This window comes from Rhinoderma darwinii, chromosome 9 (assembly GCF_050947455.1).
Source record: "Rhinoderma darwinii isolate aRhiDar2 chromosome 9, aRhiDar2.hap1, whole genome shotgun sequence".
Taxonomy (NCBI): Eukaryota; Metazoa; Chordata; class Amphibia; order Anura; family Rhinodermatidae; genus Rhinoderma; species Rhinoderma darwinii.
This window is the reverse complement of record NC_134695.1, coordinates 80219932-80234388: the sequence shown is the minus strand read 5'-3', so window position 1 is coordinate 80234388 and position 14457 is coordinate 80219932. Positions and strand designations below refer to the sequence as shown.

The 14457-nt window shown below is 47.1% G+C and overlaps 1 protein-coding gene across 2 annotated transcripts in view; it reads right to left on the bottom strand.

The window, feature by feature from the left end:
* The window catches only part of USP10 (ubiquitin specific peptidase 10), a 55059-nt gene that overhangs the window by 13364 nt on the left and 27238 nt on the right, over window positions 1–14457 (bottom strand). The window contains exons 5-11 of one of the 2 annotated variants that reach the window (XM_075838283.1): window positions 12058–12149; window positions 11127–11236; window positions 10418–10473; window positions 8885–8994; window positions 7324–7423; window positions 5434–5617; window positions 2587–2752 (exon numbers count right to left, since the gene is read on the bottom strand). In XM_075838283.1, the coding sequence (XP_075694398.1) occupies window positions 2587–2752; window positions 5434–5617; window positions 7324–7423; window positions 8885–8994; window positions 10418–10473; window positions 11127–11236; window positions 12058–12149 (818 nt within the window). Of the gene's footprint in view, window positions 1–2586; window positions 2753–5433; window positions 5618–7323; window positions 7424–8884; window positions 9001–10417; window positions 10474–11126; window positions 11237–12057; window positions 12150–14457 lie in introns of both variants that reach the window. The other variant, XM_075838282.1, reaches the window with a different exon arrangement.

Sequence of the window (14457 nt, the reverse complement as noted above, 5' to 3'; positions counted from 1 at the left end):
CTACTTTGCAGATTCATTAGTAGACAAGAAAATGTATTTGGCAAAAAAATTAAAGAGGCTCTGTCACCAGATTTTGCAGCCCCTATCTGCTATTGCAACAGATCGGCGCTGCAATGTAGATTACAGTAACGTTTTTATTTTTTAAAAACGAGCATTTTTGGCCAAGTTATGACCATTTTCGTATTTATGCAAATGAGGCTTGCAAAAGTCCAACTGGGCGTGTTGAAAAGTAAAAGTACAACTGGGCGTGTATTATGTGCGTACATCGGGGCGTGTATTATGTGTGTACATCGGGGCGTGTATTATGTGTGTTACATCGGGGCGTGTTTACTACTTTTACTAGCTGGGCGTTGTGTATAGAAGTGTCATCCACTTCTCTTCACAACGCCCAGCTTCTGGCAGTGCAGACACAGCGTGTTCTCCAGAGATCACGCTGTGACGTCACTCACAGGTCCTGCATCGTGTCGGCACCAGAGGCTACAGATGATTCTGCAGCAGCATCGGCGTTTGCAGGTAAGTCGATGTAGCTACTTACCTGCAAATGCTGATGCTGCTGCAGAATCAACTGTAGCCTCTGGTGCCGATGTGGCCGACACGATGCAGGACCTGTGAGTGACGTCACAGACCTGCACTGCCAGAAGCTGGGCGTTGTGAAGAGAAGTGGATGATACTTCTCATCAGAACGGCCAGCTAGTAAAAGTAGTAAACACGCCCCGATGTACGCACATAATACACGCCCCGATGTACACACATAATACACGCCCCGATGTACGCACACAATACACGCCCAGTTGTACTTTTACTGTAAACACGCCCAGTTGTACTTTTGCAAGCCTCATTTGCATAAATACGAAAATGGTCATAACTTGGCCAAAAATGCTCGTTTTTTAAAAATAAAAACGTTACTGTAATCTACATTGCAGCGCCGATCACAGGCAATAGCAGATAGGGGTGCAAAATCTGGTGACAGAGCCTCTTTAAACCCAGCAGACTGATTGATCAATGTACAGTAGACGAAATGTTGCAAATTGATGAAAAATGAAAACAAAGTATATTAGAAAGTTACAGATTTATTCACGATACAGCAATTAAGGGCCTGTTCACATCACCGTTCATTTCTGTTCCGGGGTTCAGTCGGAGGTTTTCTGACGGAATCAATAGCGGAGTCGACTGCGCTATTGATTCCGTCGGAAAACCGTAAACCTGTCGGAATGGTGACGAACGGAAACCATTAGCGATGTTTCCGTCACCATTGAGATCAATGGTGACTGAAACGGAAGCTGTGCTGTCACTTTCCGTTGCGGGGTTCATCCGACGGAACCCCGGAACGGAAATGAACGGTGATGTGAACAGGCTCTTAGCTTTACTTATGCAAGACTGAGGACTTCATGTCTTATACCCCACTCACAATTCTTCTGGTTTCCCATTTCTATCAGACACATTGCTCTTGCTGCAGAGGTCTAGGATAGGTGTGAGAAATGTTTTACTGCAGCAACCCCGGTAATGGAAGAGATGCAGCAAAGAACAGGAACGCTGCATTAGGGCCCCATAATGACAGCATGCAGAGCTACTAAACTACTACGGAGCAGTAACCGTCTTAAAGAGAACCTTTCACCTGCCCATACACGTGCAGCTGAGTGCAGTGTGTAATGGGGGGGCTGCACAAACCCTGGGGCACGTCACATTTTTTTTTCCTGTCCTCCGTTATTTAGATATCGGTGCCGTTATACTTGGCAACCGATATATAAATAACCCTCTGAACGGTCAATGGGGCATGTAACATCGCTGTGAGGCTGGGTTCACACGACCATGTTACGTCCGTAATGTACGGAACGTATTTCGGCCGGAAGACCCGGACCGAACACAGTGCAGGGAGCCGGGCTCCTAGCATCACAGGGATGTACGACGCTAGGAGTCCCTGCCTCTCTGCAGGACAACTGTCCCTTACTGTAATCATGATTACAGTACAGGACAGTAGTTCCACGCAGAGGCAGGGACTCCTAGCGTCATACATCCCTGTGATGCTAGGAGCCCGGCTCCCTGCACTGTGTTTGGTCCGGGTCTTCCGGCCGAAATACGTTCCGTACATTACGGACGTAACATGGTCGTGTGAACCCAGCCTTACACTGTTTAATCGACTACGGACAGTGTCACAGCAAGAGCTGGCGATAGGAGAGCGCACGCGCAGCGCCCTCACTCAATCTTCAGCTCTTGGCAGACAAGAACGACAAGACTGATCGCTCGCGAGAGTTCAGTCTTGTCCTGGTCTACCGAAAGCTGAAGGGCGAGTGAGAGCGTGCGGGCGCACACGCTCTCCTCCCTCCAACTCCTGCTGTAGCGCTGTCCGTAGCTGATTGGACAGTGTCAGAGAGATATTACACGCCCCATTGCAAATTACACGCCCCATTGACCACTCAGGGCGCTATTTAAATATCAGGCACCAAATATAACGGCACTGATATCTATGGAACGGAGGATAGAAGAAAAAAAAAAGTTTGTGCAGCCCGGCCCATTACATGGTGCACACGTATTTGCAGGTGAAAGGATCTCTTTAAAGAGGACGACGGCTGCGGCACGGGGACTCACCTCTTGTTTCGTTTTGGTGGTATAACCCTGGACAGACTCTCTGGCCACGAGACTCTCCAATGCATCTTGGACGGTGCGGATTTTTTCAGACTGAATGTCCAGTTGCAGGGTGAAAAATGGCTGCAGGGTGGCCGACTCCTTGGAACTTTGCTGGTAAACGACAGATCTGCAGGAGAAAGAGCAGCGTAATAAGCAGACGACTCCGTACACACAACGCAGTACTGCTGCCAGAACACAACGTAACACCGACAGCTGCTACTCCACCCTAGAAGGAATACTGTTATATAGGTTTTTATGGTGCAATTTAAGACTCTAGGAAAGCTGGGTGATAATATCTAGGGGAGCTATAGTGATTGGTAAAGCTTTGTTTCAGATAGATTGAACCAGCAATGGGCTGGATAGAATATTTTAAGGTTCAGGAATTATATTGGAGAAATGCAAAAAATGCAGGGGTGTCTATCACACGTGACTGGGCAGGGTAAGGTGTAAGACGTCTAACTGCAGCGCTGCTAATATGGTATATTCTAAATCTTGGCTCAATCCATGTTACAATCCCAAAGTTACAATCTGTCTTACCAAAACCCCAGGACCTAACAGAGGGCGGCACATTAATGACGGTCGGGGAACAGGGTGTCAATGTCAACCACATGGCATAGAGTGCAAGCACTTGTGGTGAGGGGAAGTGTGTTAAATTACATCCTCACACCACACCCATCCTCCTCAGACAACAGATGTTACAGAGGATCCTGCAGATTGTGCAGTCTGAGAAAAAGCAGAGAACCACAACTCACAATCATCTGTTATCCAGGCCCCGCCACGGAGCTACAGAGAACCTCCATGATGGAACAGGGACTTCTAATATTCAAATACTGCAGTGAAAGTATGACCAGAAACTAATCCTCAGTTGTTTAAGTATGGCTGCATTATCCGTGATGTCACCGCTGCTCTCTAGTGAATGGATAGGCTGTGTTCTCAGTGATGTCACCGCTGCTCTCTAATGAATGGATAGGCTGCATTCTCTGGGATGTCACCGCTGCTCTCTAGTGAATGGATAGGCTGCATTCTCAGTGATGTCACCGCTGCTCTCTAATGAATGGATAGGCTGCATTCTCAGTGATGTCACCGCTGCTCTCTAGTGAATGGATAGGCTGCATTCTCAGTGATGTCACCGCTGCTCTTGAGTGAATGGATAGGCTACATTCTCAGTGATGTCACTGCTGCTCTCTAGTGAGTGGATAGGCTGTATTCTCAGTGATGTCACCGTTGCTCTCTAGTGAATGGATAGGCTGCATTCTCAGTGATGTCACCGCTGCTCTTGAGTGAATGGATAGGCTGCATTCTCAGTGATGTCACCGCTGCTCTCTAGTGAATGGATAGGCTGCATTCTCAGTGATGTCACCGCTGCTCTCTAGTGAATGGATAGACTGCATTCTCAGTGATGTCACCGCTGCTCTCTAGTGAATGGATAGACTGCATTCTCAGTGATGTCACTGCCGCTCTCTAGTGAATGGATAGGCTGCATTCTCAGTGATGTCACCGCTGCTCTCTAGTGAATGGATAGGCTGCATTCTCAGTGATGTCACCGCTGCCCTCTAGTGAATGGATAGGCTGCATTCTCTGTGATGTCACCGCTGCTCTCTAGTGAATGGATAGGCTGCATTATTAGTGATGTCACCGCTGCTCTCTAGTGAATGGATAGGCTGCATTCTCAGTGATGTCACCGCTGCTCTCTAGTGAATGGATAGGCTGCATTCTCAGTGATGTCACCGCTGCTCTCTAGTGAATGGATAGGCTGCATTATTAGTGATGTCACCAGTGATTAGCTTGGATGAGTAGATTTGGATAGTTACAATGACCTCTAATAAGCGGTGATGGGCTCTTGCATAATGTGCTCTGCTTCGGTGTACTTGTGTTTGAGTCTCTTAAAGAGGCTCTGTCACCAGATTTTGCAGCCCTATCTGCTATTGCCTGTGATCGGCACTGCAATGTAGATTACAGTAACGTTTTTATTTTTAAAAAACGAGCATTTTTGGCCAAGTTATGACCATTTTTGTATTTATGCAAATGAGGCTTGCAAAAGTACAACTGGGCGTGTTTAAAAGTAAAAGTCCAAGTGGGCGTGTATTATGTGCGTACATCGGGGCGTGTTTACTAGCTGGGCGTTGTGTATAGAAGTATCATCCACTTCTCTTCAGAACGCCCAGCTTCTGGCAGTGCAGACACAGCCGTGTTCTCGAGAGATCACGCTGTGACGTCACTCACAGGTCCTGCATCGTGTCAGACGAGCGAGGACACATCGGCACCAGAGGCTACAGATGATTCTGCAGCAGCATCAGCGTTTGCAGGTAAATCGATGTAGCTACTTACCTGCAAACACCGATGCTGCTGCAGAATCAACTGTAGCCTCTGGTGCCGATGTGTCCTCGCTCGTCTGACACGATGCAGGACCTGGGGCAGGAAGTGAGTGACGACACAGCGGGATCTCTCGAGAACACGGCTGTGTCTGCACTGCCAGAAGCTGGGCGTTCTGAAGAGAAGTGGATGATACTTCTCGTCAGAACGCCCAGCTAGTAAAAACGCCCCGATGTACGCACATAATACACGCCCAGTTGGACTTTTACTTTAAACACGCCCACTTGGACTTTTGCAAGCCTCATTTGCATAAATACAAAAATGGTCATAACTTGGCCAAAAATGCTCGTTTTTTAAAAATAAAAACGTTACTGTAATCTACATTGCAGCGCCGATCACAGGCAATAGCAGATAGGGGTGCAAAATCTGGTGACAGAGCCTCTTTAAACGTTGTTTTATACCATGAAACTGAAGAGCAATAATAAAGACTCCTACCTCATGTGTCCTCCAAAGATATCCGTAATAGGAGTCTTCACAAAGTCTGCCTGCCGAGTGACTGAGGACTTGTTTTTGGGTCCCACCTGCTCCCACTCCTCGTCGCTGCCCTCCCCTTGGTCTCCACGTTGGTTGGTGTCTTCTTCGTCATTCACCGGCGGAGTTTCAGGCCCATTTGAGATTTCTTTATGGTGAGACAGAAAATGAACAGTGTTAGATGAAGCTTTAGAACAATGGTTTGTAACTTGTGGCTCTTCAGCTGTGGCAAAACCAACCCCCAGCATACCCCGACAATCAGCGGCTGAGTGCACGCTGGGAATTGTAGTTTCTCAATAGCGGGAGGGTCTGATCTTACCCAGATTCAAGGGCACAGAAATGGGTCAGACTGTGGGTTAGGCACAGGTATTGATATTTGTGTTTAATCTTCCCTTATTTTAATTACTCAGCGTGGGCCGGTTTGCTCAGGAAGTCTGCTGGTATGTGGAGTAGGCCCGTGGCTTCCTGGTCGGTCACTAGCAGCGAACACCATAAAGAGCCGGAACTGGGAAAACAACATCAACCACCGCTATACCAGAATCCCACAATGACAGGGCGAGAGAAACACTGGACAGAAATAGAGCCGTCAGGCTGAAAGAAAACAAGCCGGGGGACAAAACCTACCAGCAGCCTGCAGAAAGTTTATTCAGAAAGAAAACGATTTACTCTTCCCAGAGCTGCTTAAGACGTCCACTTTCCATGTGCCCTATTAGGGTGTACGCCGAACACATGGACGGGTCACTGTATGGTAACTAGGAACCCACCAGACACTTGTGCCCAGCAATCAGACAGACATCAGGGGCCTCTTCTTACAAAAAGCATCATGTAAATAAAGCTTCATCGTTGTAGAATAAAACATTCTACAACTTTCTATTAGACTTTGTTTCTATTCCTCACCATTTTCAAGACCTCTGCTCCTTGTCAGTAAACAAGAACATTCTTAGTATCCAAAAGCTTAAAAACAATTAAAAATATATATTTCTCACAGCTGAGGGTTTGCTACATCGCCCATGTGTCCAATCTGAGAAATCCTCTGTGGACTAACAGTAAGGCTGGGTTCACACGAGCAGGTTACATCTGTAATGGACGGAACGTATTTCAGCTGCAAGTCCCGGACCGAACACAGTACAGGGAGCCGGGCTCCTCGCATCATAGTTATGTACAACGCTAGGAGTCCCTGCCTCGCTGCAGGACAACTGTCCCGTACTGTAATCATGTTTTCAGTACGGGACAGCAGTTCCACGGAGAGGCAGGGACTCCTAGCGTCGTACATAAGTATGATGCTAGGAGCCCGGCTCCCTGCAGTGTGTTCGCTCTGGGAATTGCGGCCGAAATACGTCCGTCCATTACGGACGTCATTTGCTCGTGTGAATCCAGCCTAAGGGTACTGTCTACACTGACACATTGTAACAAGACCATCAACTGTGAAAAGTATTAGGTCTGTAAAGGTATTCAGACAATTGTACAAATGCAAGTAGTATAATTGGAAGGTCATGCAGCACAGGCTTGTCTGGGGATTGTCACCGGTTAGCACATCCCAGCACACACAGTAGTGACAAAAAAATTTAGAATAGTTATCCCTAAAAGAGAGGAGGCGTCAGAACAATGGGCGACACGCGTTCCCACAGACGTCTTTGCTCTGAAAACCGAGCTGCTGCATTTCAGTCTAGTTTTCCCTTATAAAACGGGTGAGTGACCCCAGAACATACAGCAGAGGACGCAGTGCATTACAATCCTGCAATCAGGAATTACGAAAATCGCGGTCGATAAATAATGCCAAGGCCGCCCTAACGTCTCTGCTCAGCTAAGGCTGGGACTAAACCTGCGCAAAACACAAGAGGAACATGATCGTACTGTCGTTCTGTGGGTACAGGAGCTTCTTCAGAGATAACATTTCTTCATGTAATCCATTCAGCACAAAGCCCAGGTATTCCTCAGCGTCCTCCTGCCGCCCCTGTGGATACACAAGTCGTAGATGTAAACAGCCGTGCCTGGGCATTTATATACAACATACACGACTGACGAGACAGCACTAGGGTGCCAAAAGGGTAATGACTCACAGCCAATCAGGATGTTCTGTTATTAGAGGCCTGTTCTATTCAAGTGGATGGGACGGAGCTGCAGTATCAGGCAGAGCCACTACTCAGGCGCTGTGCCACGTAAAGGATAAAAGGGACGCAACGCTCGCTGGAGCATCGTAGACACTACAGTCAGCAGATCATCAGTGGTGCCGGCAGTCCGACTCCCACTAATCTGAGAGCATGTCCTAATAAACCATCAATATTAAAGTCCCAGAAAAAACATTTACAGTACCTTGTACTGCACCCTCTAGTTCCCAGCTACCGAAAAATGTAATACATGCCAAAACTTAGGTGAAAAGTTATGCCACTTTGTTTCCATTTCTTACAATTTTTAAAACTCTGCTTGCTGTACATCCAGAGATCTTGAAAACTGTGAGGAATTGAAACAAAGTGTTAAACCGTTACACAACTCTTCATTGTACAAGGAAAAGGATTCATTTCATTCAAGAAAAGAGGAGGAAGTCTGGAGGAGATTCAGTAACTGCAGAACACACGGGGCCGCAGTGGTCACCCAGTGTATTCCTGGCGTCTGCCTGATATTGTATTACCCGGGAAACCACCAGAAAGCAACGGAATCCAACATCATCACAGGTGAGAATTCACATGACAAACTATGAATTTCCCTTTAACAATGAGAATGACTTTATTATTCTCACAGCCAATCACAGAATAATAGTGGGGGGGGGGGGGGGGGGGAGAAATATAACTAAAGGAGGAACATGAGTCTGCTCCCCCACATTAGGCCCCGGGCTCCCCCACATTAGGCCCCGGGCTCCCCCACATTAGGCCCCGGGCTCCCCCACATTAGGCCCCGGGCTCCCCCACATTAGGCCCCGGGCTCCCCCACATTAGGCCCCGGGCTCCCGTCTGCTCACCCACATTAGGCCCCGGGCTCCCGTCTGCTCCCCCACATTAGGCCCCGGGCTCCCGTCTGCTCCCCCACATTAGGCCCCGGGCTCCCGTCTGCTCCCCCACATTGGGCCCCGGGCTCCCCCACATTAGGCCCTGGGCTCCCCTGTCTGCTCCCCCACAATAGGCCCCGAGCTCCCCCACATTAGGCCACGGGCTCCCCTGTCTGCTCCCCCACATCAGGCCCCGGGCTCCCCTGTCTGCTCCCCCACATTGGGCCCTGGGCTCCCCTGTCTGCTCCCCCACAATAGGCCCCGAGCTCCCCCACATTAGGCCCCGGGCTCCCCTGTCTGCTCCCCCACATCAGGCCCCGGGCTCCCCTGTCTGCTCCCCCACATTAGGCCCCGTGGGCTCCCCCACATTAGGCCCCGTGGGCTCCCCCACATTAGGCCCCGGGCTCCCTTACATCCTCCATCACTGTATACCTTCTCTGAGAGACTTGATTTGGAAACGGTCAGCAATCGGTAGATGTATGTGGGCTCAAACGCTGGTCCGGGGCGAATGTCGCGAACAACCTTGTCACCAGCCGCCGCCGCTGCTGCTGCATAACAGACAAGAACATCAGCGTCAACATCATTATTGCACTTATCTCATGGTTTTACACTGAAAAATCAGCCACCAAATCTTATCACCAAAACCATCTTAAAGAAAAGAAAAGACAGGTAGAGGTCACACTGCAGGTCAGCGACATCTGCACATCCTTGGATTCCTGAGAGGTGAAAACCAGAAACGTAGCATAGAGACCACGACCCTCATTAAAGGGACCTGTCACCAGCGTTTCACCTATTAGACCAGCAATACCCGGTGGTAGAGGGTGAAAAATCATTTCTATATAACCTAGAATTATCTTAGTCTCTCTGTAGCTTTAGTATTCAGTTCTTTAGTGTTCCCGCACCGTCTGCTAATGAGCAGAAGAGTCAGATCTTCATTCCTCAAGTCTTTCCGGCCTCCTTACTTTTGATTGACAGCTCCTCGCCTTCCCCCAGCACACAAAATCCAGTGCTTGTGCATTGATCCCCTCTCCTGATGTGTGCGTACAACGGGACGCCGGATTATTACGATAAAAGGCGCAAAGAGTTTGCGGACCGTTATTTACAGTCGGAGGAGGCGTTTAGGAGAGGGGAGAACGGCAATGAACTTTTGATAGCAGCGGCCAGTGAGGGATAAGTAAAGTTCAACAGGTGAAATGCTGGTGACAGGTTCCCTTTAAAGGACGGGTGTCGCGGAAAAAAAAGTGTTTTATTAAAATTAATTTTATTTATTTGTGTTTTACTTTTTCTTTTCTAACTTTTTTCTTCTCTATGGGGGCTGCCATTTTTTTTTTCATCTCTGTATGTGTCGATTAACAACACATAAAGAGATGGAATACGGCACATACATCCCCATAGAGAATGCGAACGGGAGCCGTTCCATTCTCTGCAGTGTACGCCGTCTGTGTGGTCTTCGGCCGAGCGACATCCGGCGCCATTTTCTTGTGGACCGGAAGCCGCGGCCGGAAAGTAAGATTACTACTTCCGGTCGCGGCTTACGGACATGTAATTAGAAGCACTAGGAGCGGACGGAGCGGCGGCTGGAGCAGGTAAGTTATGTTTGTGTTTTAGTGTGTGATTACCACTGTATGTAAGCCAACTACACTGTATTCGCTCAAAAAATGGCGGCACACAATGTAGGAGGTTTGAACAGGGGATTCTGAGAGCTCACTAGAGCGAGTGTTTGTTCTCACATTTTGCAGCATAAAGCAATGAGGTTGCTTTACCACATGCCAATGCTGCAATTTTGGGACTTGCTCCCTCTAGTGACCAGCACAGGGAAATGTTATAAATTAGAATCTAATTTATAATATTTCCTGACTTGTGAAAAAATTAAAAAAAATTAGAACAATGTCTAATCATGTATATAATAACTGTTTAACACAAAAAAAAAAAAAAAAAACGACACATTCCCTTTAAAGCCCTCACCTTGCTTCGCCTTAGGAATAACGGGCATGTTTGTGAATTCATACATCAGACGAACACTGAAAGAAAGAAATAGTAGACCGTGAATGGCAATATTCTTCACATCCAGAGGCTAAAACGTTTCACAACAGAATTTGTCACAATGTATCAGTGTAGATAAGAGCGAATAGCCTGGATTACAAAGCAGGAGAGATTTCTGTTGCTGCTGTTAAGCTCACACACGGCTGCCTACACTAAATCACTAACAAGTCTATCCGGCGTGTAAAGTGGCAGAAAAGATTTCACGCTTTGGATGTATATAAAAAATAATCATTCTATTCACTGACAGCAAGAAGTCATCTTGAAAATGGTGAAAAGCTGAAAATGTATGTTAAAATGTAACTCTGGACAACCACTGGAAAGTGGTGTAGAAAACACATGGGACCCTCCTCTTAGCTACAGGGCGGTCCGTGCTTTACTCCAGCGACATTGATTTCATGGTCACCGTGTAACACTACTGCACTGCGGCCGAGAGAAGGACCAGCCACCGCTTCTCCAGGACACAACTGCCGAGTGTGATCCGAACCATTAAGAACTAGAAGCATTGCAGGGTATATTACGTACTCCACACTGGAGCGCCCTCTTGTGGCCTCCACACACTATTACAATAGCAGCAGTGCAGTAGATGGCGGCACTCTTTAGACAGACGTCTCATCACAAGCGGTGTACTTACAAGCTGTCAATCATTGGAGTTGATGTACACACTCTCTGGAGTTTCGTGTACACTGGAATGCACTTCATTAGATGATACATAGGCGGACAGGCCACCAGAGCTTGTAGGGTCTGCAGGACGGGTTAAGGAATAAAACAGATCCGATGCAGTCATGTTTTCTGTAAATGAAGCTTAAACGTTGTCTAACGGGAAGCTCTACAACGTTCGGATATAGTTATACAATTTAAGAATTCAGCCTCATGTCACTGAATGGAGTCGTTCTTGCTTACATAGAGGTAAAAGTCCTCTATAAACCTAATACTTTTCACAGCTGGAGTCCAGGCCGTTTAACTCAGAGAAAGGTCTAGACCAGATACAACGGTAACAAACACTCAGCTGTATTAGGTCAGAGCAATTTTTCTGCCTCTGTATGTAAACCAGAATGTTCTCATTTAGTAAAGCAAGCAGAGATCTTGATAACAGTGAGGAATTAAAACAAAATTGTTACAGAAATGTTCAATGTAAACTGGTAAAGGGATTGTCTGTTTGTAGAATTCCATTATTTGTTGAGGGTTTTCCAACTATAAGATAATCACAATGTCGCCAACCCCTCCGCAATGGCCAGCCGTAATCAGAGGGGAACCCCAATTGGAAGCATTCAACGGTCCTGCAGCGCCATCACAGGGGAAAATAATCATTACACAGTTCTCATTGAAATCAATGGTCTGTGTAATGTAAGGACGTGCCAGGTCCTCCAGAGATAGAAACACGCTCTGGCTGATAGAGTCCTGAATGGGGGAGCCGTTAGAGGGTCCTGAATGGGGGAGCCGTTAGAGGGTCCTGAATGGGGGAGCCGTTACATTAACTCATATTCTCTTAACAGTACATATATATATTCTCATCAACCAGACATGGGCTTTATTTGCTGCTGCCCGGCCGCTATGAAGGATACAGCATTAATATAGCACCAGTTTCCTTTGTTGACGAGTCCTCGGGGCTGTAACGACACAGGTTTATGGTTGAGCTTGACACCGTCCAGGATTTCTGCAAACAGGATGAAAATATCAATGAGACACAAGGCGGACCGGACCGCCTGCAGGAGCGCGGTGAATATCACATGACACTGTTCAGGAATCACTAGAAGGATCAGCATTAAACAGGCTCCCAACACCAGCAAAACATGGCTGCCAAAGGTTCTTCCCCAAATGTGTCCCTGGCCGCCCATTAGGCCGTGTTCTGTGGAGGTTTAGCATGTGGAGGCCGCTGCAGATTTCACCTACACAGTACAATGCTCATCACTTCTGAGGACACATCTGCACAAGGAGGTGCAGGTTATAATTTACATTCAGATGCCTCCATCACCAGCATTTACAGTATTTGAGGAATTTGGAGTAAACTCCTCAATAGGGCGGAGCGACTCTTGCTCAGGACTAGGTGTGTGTGAATATTACACAGTTGGTCCCTCATAATACTTTAAATTTCAAAACACGAACATGAGAATCAGTGCTCATCCCCCAGTCACGACAGATCCCAGAATCAGGAAACAGGTTATCCTCTTCAAGCCCCGGTCACCTCTGAACCCCATTATACAGCTTACATTGACAATACACCAGATTGTGGACATACATTACTTATCCTGTACTGATCCTGAGTTACATCCTGTATTATACTCCGGAGCTGCACTCACTATTCTGCTGGAGGAGTCACTGTGTACATACATTACATTACTTATCCTGTACTGATCCTGAGTTATATCCGGTATTATACTCCAGAGCTGCACTCACTATTCTGCTGGTGGAGTCACTGTGTACATACATTACATTACTTATCCTGTACTGATCCTGAGTTATTTCCCATATTATACTCCAGAGCTGCACTCACTATTCTGCTGGTGGAGTCACTGTGTACATACATTACTTATCCTGTACTGATCCTCAGTTATATCCTGTATTATACTCCAGAGCTGCACTCACTAATCTGCTGTCAGCACGATGCGATACGACCAGCGCTGCACTAATGACTGCCGGCACTGAAGACGGAACATAACTGGCGCACTGCAAAACACCCCCACGTTCGGTCTTCTGTGCCGGCACTGCAGATCATTAGTGCAGCGCTGTCTGCATCACATCATGCTGACCGCGAGCACACACGTATTGTCAGACGCGCTCTAACAGCGGAGATCAAAGAAACCTCATCTCCGCCGATATTCCCGTGAATCAAAGCTGACCACCGCCGCAGCATTCAAGGGGGAAAATCAGATGGGAGATGCCCCTTTGGATCAAGTCATGGGGAATCCCTGTTACACAAAACGAGGGACATACCATATATGGGCAGACAGCCCAAGGTCCATTGACGAACCCCAGGGCTGTCTGACCATCTTTCCTGTGAGGGCATACTGAGGTCTGTCCTAACAACTGCCTGTGTACTGTCAGTGTATAGATTAAAAAAAAAGTAATGTACTGGCATATTTTAAACTTTAAAGTAATGTTAAATCTAAAAAACGCAATTTTTTTACAATAAACATTAAAATAAGATATACACGTCTTCGGTATCGTCACGATCCTAAAAAATTTATAGCGTCATTTGTGATGTTTCTGCTGTTAGAAAATAAAAACGGCTTTCTTTCACTTATTAATGTGAGGCACGAGGTGTGATGATGATGATGATGCATTTTGAACCTCCATGTGCCGCACATTAATAGTAATTAACCCCATCATGTACCTCACATTAACACAATGTTGGCCATTATGACTGAGGAACATGATGGGGTTAATTACTATTAGGCCCCATGCACACGACCGTGTTCGGTCCGTGATATACGGTCCGCATGTGCCAAAACAAACAGTTCAGAGAGTCGGGCTCCTAGCATCATACTTATCCATGACGCTAGGAGTCCCTGCCTCGCTGCAGGACAACGGTCTCGTATTGTAATCATGTTTTCAGTACAGGACAGTAGTTCTGTGGACAGGCAGTGACACCTAGCGTCGTAGAGAAGTATAATGCTAGGAGCCCGGCTCCCTGCACGGTGTTCAGTCCGGGAAATGCGGACCGTATATCACGGACCGAACACGGTCGTGTGCATGGGGCCCTAATGCAAGGCACATGGAAGCTCAAAATTCATAATACCTCGTGCCTCACATTTATTATTATTATTGCTGGCAAAAGAATCGTTTTGGATAGTGTATAGTGAATAGTGAGTGCAGCTCTGGAGTAGAATACAGGATGTAGTTCAGGATCAGTACAGGATAAGTAATGTAATGTATGTACACAGTGACTCCACCAGCAGAATAGTGAGTGCAGCTCTGGAGTATAATACAGGATATAACTCAGGATCAGTACAGGATAAGTAATG